Source organism: Ctenocephalides felis, unplaced genomic scaffold (assembly GCF_003426905.1).
Source record: "Ctenocephalides felis isolate EL2017-DRISC unplaced genomic scaffold, ASM342690v1 CF-g0.4_SCAFFOLD_01604, whole genome shotgun sequence".
NCBI classification, from domain to species: domain Eukaryota; kingdom Metazoa; phylum Arthropoda; class Insecta; order Siphonaptera; family Pulicidae; genus Ctenocephalides; species Ctenocephalides felis.
The window spans coordinates 46,561,909-46,579,213 of record NW_020537758.1 but is presented as its reverse complement, the minus strand read 5'-3'; the positions used below and the strand labels follow the sequence as shown (position 1 = coordinate 46,579,213).

The 17,305-nt window shown below is 28.0% G+C and overlaps 3 protein-coding genes across 7 annotated transcripts in view; 2 read left to right on the top strand and 1 right to left on the bottom strand.

Annotated features, from left to right (window-relative positions):
- The window catches only part of LOC113372530 (AMP deaminase 2-like), a 34,629-nt gene extending 30,719 nt beyond the window's left edge, over window positions 1-3,910 (top strand). For all 5 annotated transcript variants that reach the window (XM_026612868.1, XM_026612871.1, XM_026612867.1 and 2 more), the window contains 11 exons: window positions 61-186; window positions 1,141-1,339; window positions 1,581-1,712; window positions 1,824-1,987; window positions 2,078-2,201; window positions 2,287-2,453; window positions 2,523-2,643; window positions 2,712-2,885; window positions 2,964-3,074; window positions 3,175-3,409; window positions 3,859-3,910. In XM_026612868.1, coding sequence (XP_026468653.1) covers window positions 61-186; window positions 1,141-1,339; window positions 1,581-1,712; window positions 1,824-1,987; window positions 2,078-2,201; window positions 2,287-2,453; window positions 2,523-2,643; window positions 2,712-2,885; window positions 2,964-3,074; window positions 3,175-3,354 — 1,498 coding nt within the window. In that variant the 3' untranslated portion in view covers window positions 3,355-3,409; window positions 3,859-3,910. The remainder of the gene's footprint in view (window positions 1-60; window positions 187-1,140; window positions 1,340-1,580; window positions 1,713-1,823; window positions 1,988-2,077; window positions 2,202-2,286; window positions 2,454-2,522; window positions 2,644-2,711; window positions 2,886-2,963; window positions 3,075-3,174; window positions 3,410-3,858) is intronic.
- Window positions 3,911-5,480: 1,570 nt separating this feature from the next.
- LOC113373853 (kinesin-like protein Nod) lies at window positions 5,481-11,100 on the bottom strand. The gene is made up of 12 exons (XM_026614125.1): window positions 10,774-11,100; window positions 10,113-10,298; window positions 9,879-10,041; window positions 9,057-9,222; window positions 8,778-8,983; window positions 8,555-8,709; window positions 8,205-8,485; window positions 6,689-6,847; window positions 6,094-6,416; window positions 5,949-6,008; window positions 5,665-5,893; window positions 5,481-5,580 (listed from the first exon to the last, which is right to left on the bottom strand). Exons 1-12 carry the CDS (start codon window positions 10,888-10,890, stop codon window positions 5,481-5,483), a joined length of 2,145 nt encoding a protein of 714 aa, XP_026469910.1. The 5' UTR covers window positions 10,891-11,100.
- Window positions 11,101-11,377: 277 nt separating this feature from the next.
- On the top strand, window positions 11,378-15,889 carry LOC113373852 (pre-mRNA-splicing factor ATP-dependent RNA helicase DHX16-like). The gene is made up of 13 exons (XM_026614124.1): window positions 11,378-11,682; window positions 11,952-12,136; window positions 12,209-12,345; window positions 12,411-12,529; window positions 12,614-12,808; window positions 12,876-13,055; window positions 13,196-13,494; window positions 13,591-13,976; window positions 14,050-14,217; window positions 14,420-14,636; window positions 14,703-14,921; window positions 15,003-15,186; window positions 15,662-15,889. The coding sequence occupies exons 1-13, from the start codon at window positions 11,536-11,538 to the stop codon at window positions 15,887-15,889; spliced, it is 2,664 nt and encodes an 887-aa protein (XP_026469909.1). The 5' UTR covers window positions 11,378-11,535.
- Window positions 15,890-17,305: the final 1,416 nt, after the last annotated feature.

The window sequence follows — 17,305 nt, the reverse complement described above, 5'->3', positions numbered from 1 at the left end:
CATATATATTTACTCACTATATAGCCAAATTATTTATTCATTTTATTTTTATATTTTCAGAAAATCATTTTGTTATCGACGCCTGAGTTATCTTTCATCGAAATTTCAGCTTCATGTGTTATTGAATGAATTGAGAGAGTTGGCTTCACAAAAGGCTGTGCCTCATCGGGATTTTTATAATATAAGGTAATAAAGTCAACTTATAAATTATATCAATAATAACAATAATAACTAGTGGGGTACATGGCATCGTGCCTTAAGGCAAATTGCTGGAACTTTCCGTACCGTAATTAAAAATTTTGGTACGAAACCCAAAAAAATTTACACAAAATGTATACATATTATTAAAATCTCTATAGAATATCTGATAATTTGATGTGCATATATCCAATAAATATTTTTGACCGCAAAATGACATTTTTTCAAATTATTTTTATTGAGAGTCCATAACCGCTGGACCTGCCTTTCCAAAAATGAAAATTGAAGAGTTCTTCATCTTGTCAATACAAGTAAAATGTTTTTTAAATTATTGATATCGGACGCTCGGTTCTCTTAAAAAACTTAGTTACCGTTTTTGGCACTTTTTGCTCCTCATTTTCGGAACGGTTAGACCTGCCTTCGCTAAAAACTAAACAGCACGTTTCCTTATCAATACAAATCGAATGGTTTTTGAATTATTCAAATCGGTTGATCGGTGTTCCCGAAATCGTCGACGAAAATTTGTATCCACACACACACATACATCCATTTTTTCTAAGGTATGAATATTTTATCAAAAAATATTCAGAAATCTTTGAAACGTAAAGATATATACAAATTTTCATTTTTGATCTTTTTGCGATTACTATAACTTATCCTACGGGAAGTTAATATTAAAAATAGTGTTAAAACTTTTTTTCGCTTTTAATTGTTTTATATACCTTATAATAGTTTTTTAAATATTTTTTTGTTTCTAACTCGTATTCTATTTGGTGTATTTATTATTATAAGGAGCCGATTTCATTGAAAGGACCTTGGCAAATAATGTTAATTGTTTATTTGGAAAGAGAGTTCAAAATAACAGAAAAATAAACCCCCATTTTTATCTTTCTATTCTATCTTAGTAATTGAGCTTTATCTCTAATTTTTTTCTATTTTCAGGAAAGTAGACACTCACATTCATGCCGCATCTTGTATGAACCAAAAGCATCTACTGAGGTTTATCAAAAAGACCCTGAAACAAAATGCTGATGAGGTCGTGACCCACACGAACGGAAAACCGATGACCCTCAAAGAGGTTTTCCAATCTATGAACTTGACTACCTATGACCTTACTGTAGATATGCTTGATGTTCATGCGGTAAGAAAATTGATAATTAATTAATTGATTAATAATAGCATCGATTTTTTACGAATAGTACATTTCGAAATACAGAATCTTCAGAAAAGGATCTTCTCCTACTACTCCAATTTCTATGTATAATATCTTACAAAATAGATAGATATAAAAAACGTTTAAAGATATAAAAAACATTTTTTCAAATTTGTATGTTATAATTCTAATACCTTTTTCTAATTATTTTTAATCTATAATTTTTTAGGACCGAAACACTTTTCATAGGTTCGACAAATTTAATGCAAAATATAATCCTATTGGTGAAAGCAGATTGAGAGAAGTTTTCTTAAAAACCGATAACTACTTGAACGGAAAATATTTTGCAAGAATTATCAATGTAAGTAATTTTTCTACAAAATTTCATCTTTATCAAAATTTTATCTGATTTAATTTCATATAAAATAAATGTGAGTTATTTATTTATTTTTTATTTATTTCATTATTATAGGAAGTTAGTTCGGATTTAGAAGAAAGCAAATATCAAAATTGCGAATTGAGACTTTCAATTTATGGTAAAAGTCCTGAAGAGTGGGATAAACTTGCAAAATGGGCAATAGAATCTAATGTTTATAGTGATAATGTGCGCTGGCTTATTCAAATACCACGATTATAGTAAGAGTAGATATATTATTATTTATTATATTAATTACCACCCATAAATTATTTATACTTTGAGTATAATATTATTGTTTTTTATTACAGCGATATTTTCAAATTAAATAAGCTGATGAACAATTTCCAAGAAATTCTTACAAATATCTATTTGCCATTATTTGAAGTTACGAATGATCCACAATCGCATCCTGAACTACACAAGTTTCTTCAGGTATGATCAGAAATCTGATTAATATTTAATATTATTAATTATAAGTTGGATAAATTCAAGTAGTATTTATAATTTTCTTCTATAGTTCGTGATAGGTTTTGACTCGGTGGATGATGAAAGTAAACCCGAAAATCCATTATTCGATAAGGATGTTCCGACACCAGAAGAATGGACAGACACTGAAAATCCGCCCTATGCATATTATCAATATTATATGTACGCTAATATGACCGTATTGAACCATTTTAGACAGTAAGTTATCAATTTAAAAATGTAAAATTACATTTTTTTATTTATATTTATATTTTTTTATAATTTTAGCGAGCAGGGGTTGAACACATTTGTGTTGAGGCCGCATTGCGGAGAAGCTGGTCCAATTCAACACTTAGTTTGCGGCTTCATGATGGCCGAAAACATTTCGCACGGACTTTTATTAAGAAAAGTAATTATTTAAATAATTATTGTCTTAGCCTTAAAATGAATTTTAGAAAAAATACTGCTTATTTTTAGGTGCCTGTACTTCAATATTTATATTATTTAGCGCAAATTGGCATTGCTATGTCTCCTTTAAGTAACAACTCGCTATTTTTAAATTATCATAGAAATCCTCTTCCTGAATATTTAGCTAGGGGCTTGTGTGTAAGTTTGAGTACGGATGACCCATTACAATTTCATTTTACCAAGGTAAATAAGATTTTTTTAATCTAAATTTGTTGAATTTATCATCACGAATGAACGGGCGTAAATAAATTTTATTTTCAGGAGCCTTTAATGGAAGAATATAGTATTGCAGCTCAAGTTTGGAAACTTAGCTCTTGTGATATGTGTGAGCTTGCTAGAAATAGTGTTATTATGAGTGGATTTCCACACAAGGTACAAAAACCATACTCTTATACCTAATGCACATATATTAAGGAAAATTTTTACTTTTAAAAAAATTGTGCACCTTATCATGAGTCTTTTACTCTTTTAGATGAAACAATATTGGTTAGGACCAAACTACACTCAGGAAGGAGTGGCCGGTAATGATATAACAAGGACCAATGTACCCGATATACGTGTTGCCTTTCGATATGAAACTTTACTCGATGAATTATCAAATATTTTCAAAGTCGAACAGCCAAGGGATTCTGCAACGACTCATACACAATGACATAAAGCCAACTGGAAAGATGATAAGAATAGTTTGTCGCGGGCTAAGACCAGGGGTAAATTATTATATTTTGATATTACATATTTATATATACTCTTTTGTTTTCAAATTGGTTTTGTGGAATCAAACACAATTACACAAAGTTATATATTAACCATTGCCACTATAACCGGACTCACCAGTGTAAGAGGTATAAGAATTCATTTTTAATTTTGCGTACTTAAAGTTTTAGTGGAATATTTAAAATTGTTTTTTTATAGAAATTCAGATTTTTTTACCAGAACTAAATTTATTCCTTAAAAATATATTTTTACATTCCATTTTTGTTCTCCTATTTTCATATTAGATTTGTGGAACATTTATACAGATTTACATTATATTCATTTTATACTTTGCCCATACACACCGACATTTAAAAATACATTTATAAATTAATTTTCAATTTTAATTGCATGAAATATGAGTTGTTTAATTGTTATTATATATAAATCATGATTTTTTCAGAATTGAATAAAATGCGACGATTTGATGTTGCGGGACCTCACATGCAGTAAATAACAATTACACATATAAAAGTTGTTTTATTGCAAAGTTTTAAAATATTTTATTAATTAAATTGCACTCTTGATAATTTATATATATATATATATATATATATATATATAATTTATAAATGTAGGTTCTCACATGTCATGAATAATTATATGATTTTAAGTAATTAAAATATAGTTTCGAATTTATATTGTTCAAATAGATGTTAGATTTTATAATGTGGTTATTAATATATTTTCATCTGTAATATGGATAAAAAATAAATTGTATTATAGATACAACATGATTTACTTTTAATATATTTATAAAAAAATCTAATTAAATATTATAATTATGTAAGCAACAAAAATGCTGTCTTTTTATGAGTAATGGGTAAAAATGCTAAAAATTTTTGAACTGTTGCTTTTGGTATAACTTAAAACAGTGTTTCTAAATTTTCAAATTACCCGCTTTTTATTTCGTACACAAAGTTGTTTTATGTCTAAGACCACGTGCTTATTTATCTACGACCACGTGCGACATTTATTATAATAAACGAGTTGGATGTTTGTGCAAAAACATGTGTGCATTGTGTAATTAATAATAGATTAAATAAATTTATATAAACTATGTAAAATAACTAAAACATAAATCAAACATCTCCAAATATCTGAAAATGCCATTAATAAAACGTCCATAATCAATTATAATTATTATTATTAATTATTATTGTCTCTAAAATGATTTCTACAGTTTTTAGAAGAGTTTTATTATGTACTTTACTCATAACAAAATCATGTTATTAATCAAATTGTGGCAAATGATAAATATAAGAATTTCTGCTGAAACAAGTGAGCATAAAAAAACTGTTAAAATAAAAGTGCGGTTACAAAATGCATTTTTTTTTTATTAGATATGTATAATTATTTGTGATCGACTGTAATGTTTTATATGATTTGTAATGTTCAATTTATTAGGTAAGTAATATGTTTTCAATTGAAAGTAGCACCTTTCATGCACTAATAAATCTAATCTAACAAGATTAATATCCTAGGATTCTTAAAGAGTTTTCGACTTCTAAACTTTGCATAACGATAGATTCCGATGTTGAAATAACATACTAAAATGTTTCGGGCCTACGAAAAACGGTTGAAATAGAAAAAATTATCAAATTAAAATGCAACTAGTTTTAATAATGTGATTTTAACAATTACTAAAACTTGCAGGAAAACCTACTTTAAAGCCTAACTCATAAGACTCAAAGTGTTTAATTTAACTATGTGCTCAAATCAAGTTTGTTAATTCTATTCAATTTATTCAGAAAATCTTTATTTTAATCAATGATCAGTGTAGAAGGTGTAGTCAAAAAAAATATATTGGAACAAATTCCAAATTTAATTAATTTAATTATTTTTTACATTACTTAGTTATACAAACTTATACAAAAGACATGATTATGCTCTTCACAAAATATATATTTAAAAAAATAAATACAATATATTGAAACTATGCAAGATTAAATTTAAGACAAAACAATACTCTTTAGATTTTTTTGAATCTATATACAATTTTATATTCTTAAAATATATATCAGCTTATAAATTATAAGCTGACAAGAAGCGTTCAAAAGACTTTTGCTTCCAAAATGGAATATCCTTTAATTCTTGTAAACATCGAAATTTTCCAATTCTTTCCCTACAAAAAATCAAACCCAAAATAAATAATTTTTTTTAAATCAAATAATAATAAATATTTTTAAAAAATGACAAATTTATTTACCTGTGTTCAACAATAAGTTGTGCAGTGACTGGTCCTACGGTTTCTAAGACTTGCATATCCTTGGCAGATGATGTATTTAAAGTATGTAATAACAATTTAGTGACTGGTTGAGAATTTTTTGATAAACTGTGCCTCAATTTTTTAAGATGTTCTTTTGATTTTGATTTGTACACATTGTTTCTATTAGGGACTCCATATGCATCAAGTATTACAGGATTGCCCATTTTATCTGAAAAGAATTCATGATCAATAACACTTCTATGACAAATCAAAGATATGCTTACCCATAGTTAAGTTAATAGTTAAATGTGCATTGTTTGATGGCACAGGGTGATGAGGCACACCTAAAAGTAAAGGAATATGCTAATAAGAATAAATGAATATTATTTTAAGCACAATATTTGACATTGGCATGGGCTCATTACTAACCAATTGTCTTGTTTCCTTGCACACTGGCCACAGAAATCATTCTGGTTTGGTTCATCTTATTATTTAATACCGTCATATTTTTTTTGTGTTGTATTCGGATAGACCTACGAACTTTTTTATTTGATTTAACAGGATTTTCTAATATAGTGCTTTGAAGTAATGTGTTGTCCAAAGAACAGCTTTCAAGATCAGTTACATTTTCCATTGCTGTTAAAGTGATATCTGTTTTATCTTTTTTAACATTTTCTTTATTTTGTTTTTCAAGACCTTCTAATCGAGACATAATCGCGTGCATATTTTCACGCAAAATTTCAATCTCAGGACTGTAAATTAGAAAAGGCTGTTGAAAATCTTTGAAACCACATACATGTTGGGTTTAAAATAGGAGCTATAAGCAACAAAGAACCAATTCCAAAATGAACAAATAAGGAAGTATGTATAAACACAAATTTATAAAAATATGAAATCTATTAAAATATAATAGATTTCATGCAAAAAGTGAGTGCACAACTCTACATTCTTTCTTTCCATAAAAATTTACAAGAAATAACTTGTACAGTAAAAAAATGTTATTCAATTAAAATAAAAGTTTTACCTGTACGTTTTTGAGTTACCAAAGGCACTAGCATGTGAAGAAGTAGATATTCTAGACATATCAGTAATAAATCCTGAATAATCTAAAGGAATTGGTGTTTGTTTTGGGGTGACCATTTCCATTCTGGCAGCAGGTGTGCTACTGATTTGTTTAATTCTCCTATGCCAAAAATCATACCAATTTTCGAAATTAAGACATTATATATATATATATATATATATATATATATATATATATATATATTGAATGGTAGAGTCTTGGATTTGTGTATATTTTTTGTAGAGTTTCGAACAAGAATCCAAAAATAATACAAAATAAAAAACAAGAAAAGTTTTAATAAACAATTTCTTTATTTAATTATTTGTTTACTGTCAACGTTTCGGAACTAGGTACGTTCCATCTTCAGGACATCTGTCAAGAAACATGATCTTGATAAGATTTAAGCAAACAATATGTTTAAGAATATTAAGAAAATAGATTTTTCTTAAATAATAAATTAATTGTAACAAATAATAATGTACAGAAATATGATAATATGATCAAAATGAAAATGATAAAAATAAATGAGTGGATTATTAGAACAGGATATTAAAAATGATAGAAATTTTTTGAAGTTTATGGAAAAATTTTTTAAGAAAGGATTAATGATAAAATTGAATTAATTACCTGTATGTTTGAATATACGTTAGCACTTTTTCACTAAACAAGAATTTTTGACAAAAAATGAATTTGTGAGTTATTTTTCCGCCGAATAGTTAACTTTTGTAAATCAAAATTACTAAAAGTGTTGTCTTTTTAAAATTATTATTTGAAAAATAACTCACAAATTCATTTTTTGTCAAAAATTCTTGTTTAGTGAAAAAGTGCTAACGTATATTCAAACATACAGGTAATTAATTCAATTTTATCATTAATCCTTTCTTAAAAAATTTTTCCATAAACTTCAAAAAATTTCTATCATTTTTAATATCCTGTTCTAATAATCCACTCATTTATTTTTATCATTTTCATTTTGATCATATTATCATATTTCTGTACATTATTATTTGTTACAATTAATTTATTATTTAAGAAAAATCTATTTTCTTAATATTCTTAAACATATTTTTTGCTTAAATCTTATCAAGATCATGTTTCTTGACAGATGTCCTGAAGATGGAACGTACCTAGTTCCGAAACGTTGACAGTAAACAAATAATTAAATAAAGAAATTGTTTATTAAAAACTTTTCTTGTTTTTTATTTTGTATTATTTTTGGATTCTTGTTCGAAACTCTACAAAAAATATATATATATATATATATATATATATATATATATATATATGAAGTTGAACATTAGTATTAGATAATTTGGAGAGAATAAATATGAACAATAAGATTATAGTATCACTAGCTACGAAAAATTTAGTTTTTGAAATATAAATTTGATTTTGATTTTATGAGATCCTAACAAATATATTCATATATGAGTATTTTCATAAATGAGTAAAATACAAAATATGATATAATACTAACGTTGGTGTGCAATCAGTTGTACTATTGAATTTCGTTGTTTTCTGATATATTTTTTGTGGGGTACTGAATGTATTATTTTTTTGGATAGGTGTAAATGGTTTTCTTGTAGGCATTGGTGATTCTGTGCAAGATTTGGAAACCGCTGTTGTTTTTCCAATCGTTCTGGCTTGATTTAATGTGGGTGTATGCTTGCCAAAAGGAGGCCTTTTGAATTTTGGTGTTTTTGGTACAAGAAACATCGTATCGTCCTTAGTATGATCACCATCGCATTTGTTTTCCTTCTAAAATAAAAAAAAAACATTCAGCAAAAAATTATAATATAAAGTAGTTAGAATAAGAATAATGCCAACCTTATACTCATTATATTGGAGCTGTAAGAGGGGTTTACTACGAACACTTTTGGCTCCAGAAACAAATTCTAAAGTTGTTATAGTTCGTTTTATATGCTCCATAGACGGACTTATACAACCAATAAGTGTTACATAATTGTTACTATTTAAAGCATCTTAAAAAAAAATCATTATAATGATAATCCTGTTTCACTTTAGTATACATAAAAATAGAGTTATCTACCTTGTAACAAAGTTGTTAATACTGACTCTCTATAACTAACTGTATTTTCACTTTTGGCAAGATTACGAAGTAACAAATGTAAACCCAATAAACTTTGATTGATCTTGATTCCTTCTGTAAATGCCGCTCCTTCATGTCCTGTTTCTCTAACACCCTCCGTTCCTGCCAAATCAACTAAGTGCAAACAGGCATTTGTTTCGTGATTACTATAAATAGAAAAATCAAAATAAAGTATTAAAATGTACTAATATACTAACAAAAATTAAATTAAAATTTTACCCATTTTTGATATTACAGTTGACGGTAAATAAAGCATGCGATCTAGAACTCTGTTGATTTAATTTGGTGCTTCTTGTATGACGTGCTAAAATACCTTTCCTGAAATATTGCACAGCTTCATTGGGACTTCTCACGAGATGGGATGACGCAGAACACATTCTAGCAACTTATTATGAACAGCAATTATTGCAATTTATTATACACAAATATATATATTTATATATATATATATATATATATATATATACAGTAGGCCCTCGCTTTACACGGCACTCTGGGTACACGGTTCCCATACTACACGGAGCTAAAAATCCGACATCCCTCCGACTACACGGACTTCTTATTACACGGTATTTGGTCAACAGCCCATAAGTTCGTTGTGCAAAAGGGTATTGTTGTAAATTTTGTTATCGACTTTTATCTTTTAGACATGCCTGATTGTATAATAGCCGCCTAAGAACACGTTTGAGCTGATTACTGCGTCGCGCCAATTTTTGAATAAGGTGTCAATTTCGTCACGTCATTTACGTCATTTCGTCCGTATTTCTCCTACTTCAAGTTGTATTTCTTGGTCTCCATACAACGCGATAAAAATGGTGCGATTTGTACCAACTCTGAGTCTCTCATAACACGGTTCCCATACTGCACTATGTAAGGTTCCATAGAACGCACTACGAATTAGCCTGAATTGTATGTTAAATACGAGTTTCTTATAGCACGGTTCCTATACTGCACGGTACGCACTTGCCGCGTAAAGCGAGGGTTTACTGTATATATATATATATATATATATATATATATATATATATATATATATTATACCTTTCAGAGGTCTTTCAGCATCTCCTAGCAAATCATATGCCTTATCATTATATATTTCAATTCCAGATATTGAAATCGAAAAATATACAGAATTTTGAGCAGCTCTAAGAAAGATGTCATTGAGCGATCTTTGTAATAAGCCAGCATTTACACCATCTTCAGCCTATAATTATACTATATAAGTACAATAAAATAAATAAGACCATCATGAGATTGTTTGAAAATTCTGTTTACATTAATCCCACTGCCCATAGTGTGTGTTTTACCAGTTCCTGTGTGGCCATAAGCCATTATCGTACAATGATATCCTTCCAATAACTTTGTGACCATAGGATATATGAGCGATGCATAAAAGTTTTCTTGAGATTCCTCATTGTATATATGATCAAACACAAATGGTTTATCATCAGCAACAAGCATCTAAAATTATATTATGAATATTAAAATTATAGCATAGGCTTCTCGAAAGCTAATACATTTATTTAAACAAATTGTAACATTAAACTTTCTCAAAAATTTCTCACAATCAAATTAACAAATTACTTAGACCAAAATCAAATAATCACATTACCAAAATTGTAAAATGCTTGTAATGATAATGCAAATGCAAATAAAACTAAGCAAGATAAAAATTAAACATTGATTCAACTGCTTGATCAGGTATTACACCAGCTCATCTAATAAACATAATTTTAACTATAACTATGTAACTATTCCTACATGTCAAATTGTAAAGTTCATAGTGTCGAAGATATAAATTTGGATGTATGGGTTAAAAATATAAACAAGAAAAATATTTTTAACTACATTTGTTTGCATAATGGTTACTTCATGAATATAAGTTATTAACTATAGTATTATTATAAAATATATCAAGTGAATAATTATATATTACCTGAGGATCGTTAGGTAAGAACCTAATAGCTGGCACATTACCAGTTTCATGTTTTAAAAATGGTCGAACCCTTATAGCAACTCGAAATGTGTGTACTTTAGGCCAATTTTCAGTCATTTTCAGTAAAAATTATATATGTTCTGTTCAACAATCTAAACATAAGTCTGGATGAGCTTTTTCTGTACATAAATGTTTTTTGTGGTCTTTAGCAGATATTTTTTATTATTGTTATTTAAGTAATGGCATTTTTAATATAAAATTATTGGTTTACTGTTTGAAGAATGTAAAATAGAATTAACATCATATTATTATTGATAAAGCGGCACTGAAATTTTGACGGTTTGTTTGTTTGAAACCGAATAGAATGGTTGATACTTGTTTTTATAAATTAGTGTTGCTGCAGTTTAAAAAAATACGTTCGTTTTAATGTCAAAAAGTTAGAGAAGACATTTTTTTCGTTGCTGGCAATACATTGTAAACAAGAATATTTGACAGTTTTCTTGTTATATTGTAATCATTTAAATAATCCTTTATATGTTATGAATATTAATTGATACACATTTTTTTATGTTTTCAAATTGTCTAACATAAATTACATCTTGATTAATGTATTATTTAATTACATCTTAATAATGTATTATATTAGTAATGCATATATGTAAATTTGCTTAATGGGCTGGAGTAATAATGTTGTTACATTGGAATTAGAACAAGTGTGATGAGTTACTTTATATCATTTTATTAAAAATAAAAATATTCAAAATGAGTCGACGAAGATCTCGAAGTTCTTCTTCTTCTGGAAGTTTAGACAGTGAGGAGGAGCAGCGATTGAAAGATTTAAAGGAAAGAGATGAATTTGCCACAAGACTTAAGAAAAAAGATGAAAATAAGACTAGAAAAATATTGGAGGTGAGATTTTGCAGATAATATTTTGAGTACACTTTACCCATCATAATTTTCTATTATACAAAATGATCAATTGTATGATAAATATATTATTACAAAATTTTTGCATATATACAATATATGTGATATACAAATCGTTGCTGAAGATTACTTTATTTATAGAGCAAAATGTTTATTCTTATAACCAAATGTCTATTGTTATATACAATAATTTCAATTCTAATTAGCTGATATTTAGCATTTTCAAACCTTTATGATATATTTGATTACAGGCTTCTGGAAATAGATTTGAAGAAGCAGCCAAGCGGTTAAAATTAGAAGCTGAAGATCGAGATAAAATGTTACCTGTACTCAGAATTCAGTCCAGAAGAAAATATCTGGAAAAACGTAAAGAAGATAAAGTCGCTGAGTTAGAAGCAGATATAGCAGATGATGAATACTTGTTTGAAGAGGAAATGTATGCAAATATTTATTTATTTTAATATTATTTGGTAGAATTCAAAATAATTACATTTTAACATTTTGCTAGATTAACTGAAAAGGAGAAACGTGACAGAGAACATAAAAAACAATTACTTCAGATCGCTAAAGAACATGAAAAGGCTAGAGAACTTGAAAGGATTCAAAGATATCACATGCCCAGAGATATTAAAAAAGGAGAGACAGGTTAAACATACATCTAAATATTAATTATCTTATGTTAATTTCTCATAATATTACAAAAATTGTAGGTGAATATGTTGAGGTTGACGAAGGTGAAAAACTTCCCCATCATGAACAAAAAAAATGGGAGCAAGAACAGATGTCATCAGCTGTTTACAAATTTGGCTCACGGAGTGATTCAAAAAAGGTAATAATATTATTTTTTTAATTGCAACAAAAATTTGATAAAGATAATATATATTATTTTTACAAAAAAAATGTGTGACCACAGGATGAATATGAGCTATTATTAGATGATCAAATTGAATTTATACAAGCCTTGCGTATGGATGGTACTAAAGACAAAGATAAAAAACCTGTTCAAACTGAAGCGCAAAAGAAAAAAATGGATATAGAGGAAACTAAAAAGTCTTTACCAGTATATCCATTTAAAGAAGATTTGATTGCAGCTATTCGAGAACACCAGGTAATTAATAAAATAATAAAACCAAATATATGTTGGTATGATACTAATTTAATTTTAAATTTACTAGATTCTTATTATTGAAGGTGAGACTGGATCAGGTAAAACTACTCAAATACCACAATATTTATATGAAGCAGGTTTTACTGAAGATGGAAAAAAAATTGGATGTACACAACCCAGAAGAGTTGCTGCTATGTCAGTTGCAGCTCGTGTTGCTCAGGAAATGGGTGTCAAACTTGGAAACGAAGTAAGAAAATCTTATTTAAAATTAATTAACATCTACTATATGAATTTTTGTTCATTATATTAATTTATTGATTAACATTTTTTTTTTCAAATCATAATTCTAATTTAAATCTTAATGATATTTAATTTGTTATTTTTCAGGTTGGATACAGTATCCGATTTGAAGATTGCACTTCAGAAAGAACTGTGCTGAAATACATGACTGATGGTACATTGCACAGGGAGTTTTTATCAGAACCAGATTTAGCATCTTATTCTGTAATGATAATTGATGAAGCTCATGAGAGGACATTACATACAGACATTTTATTTGGATTAGTTAAAGATATAGCAAGATTTAGACAAGATTTGAAGTTACTAATATCTAGTGCCACATTAGATGCAGAAAAATTTTCAAACTTCTTTGATGATGCACCTATTTTTAGAATACCAGGCCGAAGGTTAGGAAGCAATTAATTACTAATACTAATTTTTTTTTTAGTATGTTTTTTATATATTTTTTACCCTTTATATGGTATGTATTTTTGTGTTTTTAGGTTTCCAGTAGATATATACTATACTCGTGCTCCAGAAGCCGATTATGTTGATGCATGTGTTGTTTCTGTACTACAAATTCATGCTACTCAACCTCTAGGTGATATATTAGTTTTTTTGACTGGTCAAGATGAAATTGAAACATGTAATGAAATGCTTCAGGATCGTGTAAAACGACTTGGATCAAAATTGAAGGAATTGATTATTTTGCCTGTTTATGCAAATTTACCAAGTGATTTGCAATCAAAAATTTTTGAACCAACACCTCCTGGTGCAAGAAAAGTTATTCTAGCCACAAATATTGCAGAAACGAGTTTGACCATTGATAATATTATTTATGTTATAGACCCTGGGTTTGCCAAACAAAATAATTTTAATTCCAGGACAGGTAAATTTAATGACTCTTCTATTAAAATAAAAAGATGAAAAATGAGTTAGTACTGATTATTAATTACTTGTAGGTATGGAAAGTTTAATGGTAGTACCAATATCCAAAGCATCAGCTAATCAAAGGGCTGGTCGTGCTGGTAGAGTTGCAGCAGGAAAATGCTTCAGATTATATACTGCATGGGCTTATGCCCATGAACTAGAAGATAACACTATTCCTGAAATACAGCGCATTAATTTAGGTAAACATAATATATATTTATTAAATTAACACCTTCCCTGATAATTGTTGTAAGTCAAATAACTTTGCTTTATTGGTGTTATCTTTAGCAAAAATCTCAGTTTCTAAAGATAAATAACTTCTCATTTCTCAATAATATGCAGTTTAATCATTTATCCATTCATCTCCTCAATTGATTTATATGGTTTATTTTTATTTTTCAGGAAATGCTGTGTTAACATTAAAGGCTTTGGGTATAAATGATTTGGTTCATTTTGACTTTTTGGATCCTCCTCCTCATGAGACATTGGTATTAGCTTTAGAACAACTATATGCATTAGGTGCATTAAATCATCATGGAGAATTGACAAAACTTGGTAGAAGAATGGCTGAATTTCCCGTTGATCCTATGATGGCTAAAATGTTATTGGCTAGTGAGAAGTAGGATAATGATTATGAAAAATATTAGAACTGCAAAACATACTCCTTAATATATCTTTTTCACAGATACAAATGTTCTGAAGAAATTGTTACTATAGCAGCTATGTTATCGGTAAACGGAGCTATTTTTTATCGGCCAAAAGATAAAATCATTCATGCTGATACTGCAAGAAAGAATTTTAATCACATTGGTGGGGATCATTTGAGTCTTTTGAATGTTTATAATCAATGGGCTGAATCTGATTTTTCAACACAATGGTGTTATGAAAATTTTTTGCAATACCGGTTAGTACTTAGACATGTAATTTAAATAATCATAAACTTACTTATTAATAATATTAATTTTTTTTAATAAATATTATTTAGTTCTTTGAAACGGGCTAGAGATGTGAGAGAACAATTAGTTGGTTTAATGGAACGTGTTGAGATTGAAATGGTTTCAGGATTAACAGAAACTGTTAATATCAGAAAAGCCATTACAGCTGGATATTTCTACCATGTAGCAAGATTATCAAAAGGAGGCAATTATAAAACGGCCAAACATAATCAGGTAAGTGATCATTTTTTACATTTGTTTTAATGCTCTTCTTATAATTGACAATATAAGATCGTTTTGAAATTCTGCAATAATTATGTTTTTTTTATTAAAAATAAATTGAATTTGAATACCTTTTTTAAAATTGAATTTGAAAACCATTTTTAAAAGAAGATCTGATTTTAATAAATGTAAAAATTAATATAATATTAAATTAGATAATGTTTTAAATAATTAAAATAGATTATAATGAAATCATAAGTAAGTTATTGATTTTGCTATATTCAATCATTTTGCATAAAAAAAAATTAGTTTTGTGCATCAGCTATTTTTCTTATAGAAGAAATTACATCTTCACATAGTATTTTGTCTGCTTGAGATTTTAAATAATATTAAGATAGGTTCAATAAAATGTGGAATTTCTCTGAGTCGATTTTGTTTATATTAGAATAATATTGCAGTTTAAATATTATGTGATTTTTATTTTCAGACTGTTATGATTCATCCAAACAGTTCATTATTTGAAGATTTACCTAGATGGTTGCTTTATCATGAATTAGTATTCACAACAAAAGAATTCATGCGTCAAGTAATTGAAATAGAAAGCAAGTGGCTTCTGGAAGTAGCTCCACATTATTATAAACCAAAAGAATTAGAAGATTCTACTAATAAGAAAATGCCAAAAACGATTGGCAGAGTGAAACCTACGGAAGCATGAATACTTTTGTACAAAATCTAAAGAAGTATACATTTTAACATAAATATACAATTTAAATGAAAAATAATTATTATTTTGACAAATCTTATAAATTATTCATAACTTTCATTTCATGAAATTTACATTTTTAATCTCGGTTTTAGGTAATACTCTCAATATGGTCTCATGCATTTGAAATAATCTATTGTATAATTTAAAACATTTGATGGTTTTGTTAATAATATGTATTGCAAATAGTCAGAAAGTATGGTTTGTGCTTCAGGTGCGTCTAGCATATAACTTTTATGATCAGCTTTCCTTTTGCTTTTATAGTCCAAATATCGTGAAAGTAATTCGATATCATTTTCCCAGCTCGAAGATAAATTTCCTGATATGTTGGAAATTGGATTCATATGTATTATGTAATCGCACCCTTCCCACTCATGCTTGACCATACGGCCGTCAGGCAATAGAACCGTCAAGGATTTTTGCACAATACCACAATTTTCAATAATAGTTTTTTCTATTTCTATAACTCTTTTAATAGAATTGCAAACCCAAGCTTTTTTGTACCCACTAGATTCGATGCATACTTTTGCAATATCTCCATTTATAAGCATTGTTGTTAATTCCACGCGGCCTTTGAAATTTGTAATAGCCATGTAGCGCATCAATATTATGCCAGCACCATCAAATAATAAATATTTTGCATTTTCAAATTCTAAGTTTCCACAGATTTTACGAACTTTATCTCCATACTTATGAGATTTGATCACGACATATCTATTTTCATCCAGTCCTATGTGGATACATTTTTCTTCTACTTTATCTTCAGATCGTGTTATATATTCGGTTTTCCTTTCTTCAATTAAAGTTAAGTTTAAGTCTGATGTAGATAAAATACTAGATCCTGCTGTGCATCCTTCTACGGAAAATTGTGAGGCAAGATACAGCAGTAAATGTTGGCCAACATTTTCTATGTTTATGCAGAAACCCCCAGATGTATCACAATCACTTAATTTTAAAATTCTAATTTTATCGGGTTTTGCATTATTATCATCTTCATTAATATCATCCTCGAAATCATCATCTTGAATGCGGTCAGACGACAAAACTACGTTTGTTTCTTTAATGAGTTTAGCTTCTTTTCTTTTGCAGTACTTTTTTTTGCACTGATGCCTACGTTTATGCTTTGCTGTTTTTACCTCTTGTGAATCTACAGAAAAGTTATGGAACAACTATATTCTTCACACAGAAAAAAATATTTATCTTTATTAAAAATAATAAAAAATATTATAAATAAAGCAATATTTCCAGCATATAGACCAAGAATTTCTTTACCTTGTTTAACTTGCATCGAGGTCGGTTTTGGATGAAAAAGTTCATTATTGATATCATCTGGATCACTTATATCGTCGTCGCATTGCTCATTAGGAC

Excerpts from the sequence above, each read along its gene's own strand:
- LOC113373852 (XM_026614124.1), top strand. The coding sequence starts at position 11,536 with ATGAGTCGACGAAGATCTCGAAGTTCTTCTTCTTCTGGAAGTTTAGAC. Across the intron at positions 11,683-11,951 it reads AGACTAGAAAAATATTGGAG|GCTTCTGGAAATAGATTTGA; the intron begins GTGAGATTTTGC and ends ATTTGATTACAG. Across the intron at positions 14,218-14,419 it reads AATACAGCGCATTAATTTAG|GAAATGCTGTGTTAACATTA; the intron begins GTAAACATAATA and ends TTTATTTTTCAG.
- LOC113373853 (XM_026614125.1), bottom strand. The coding sequence starts at position 10,890 with ATGACTGAAAATTGGCCTAAAGTACACACATTTCGAGTTGCTATAAGG. Across the intron at positions 10,299-10,773 it reads TCTTACCTAACGATCCTCAG|ATGCTTGTTGCTGATGATAA; the intron begins GTAATATATAAT and ends ATATAATTTTAG. Across the intron at positions 5,894-5,948 it reads AACTATTAACTTAACTATGG|ATAAAATGGGCAATCCTGTA; the intron begins GTAAGCATATCT and ends AATTCTTTTCAG.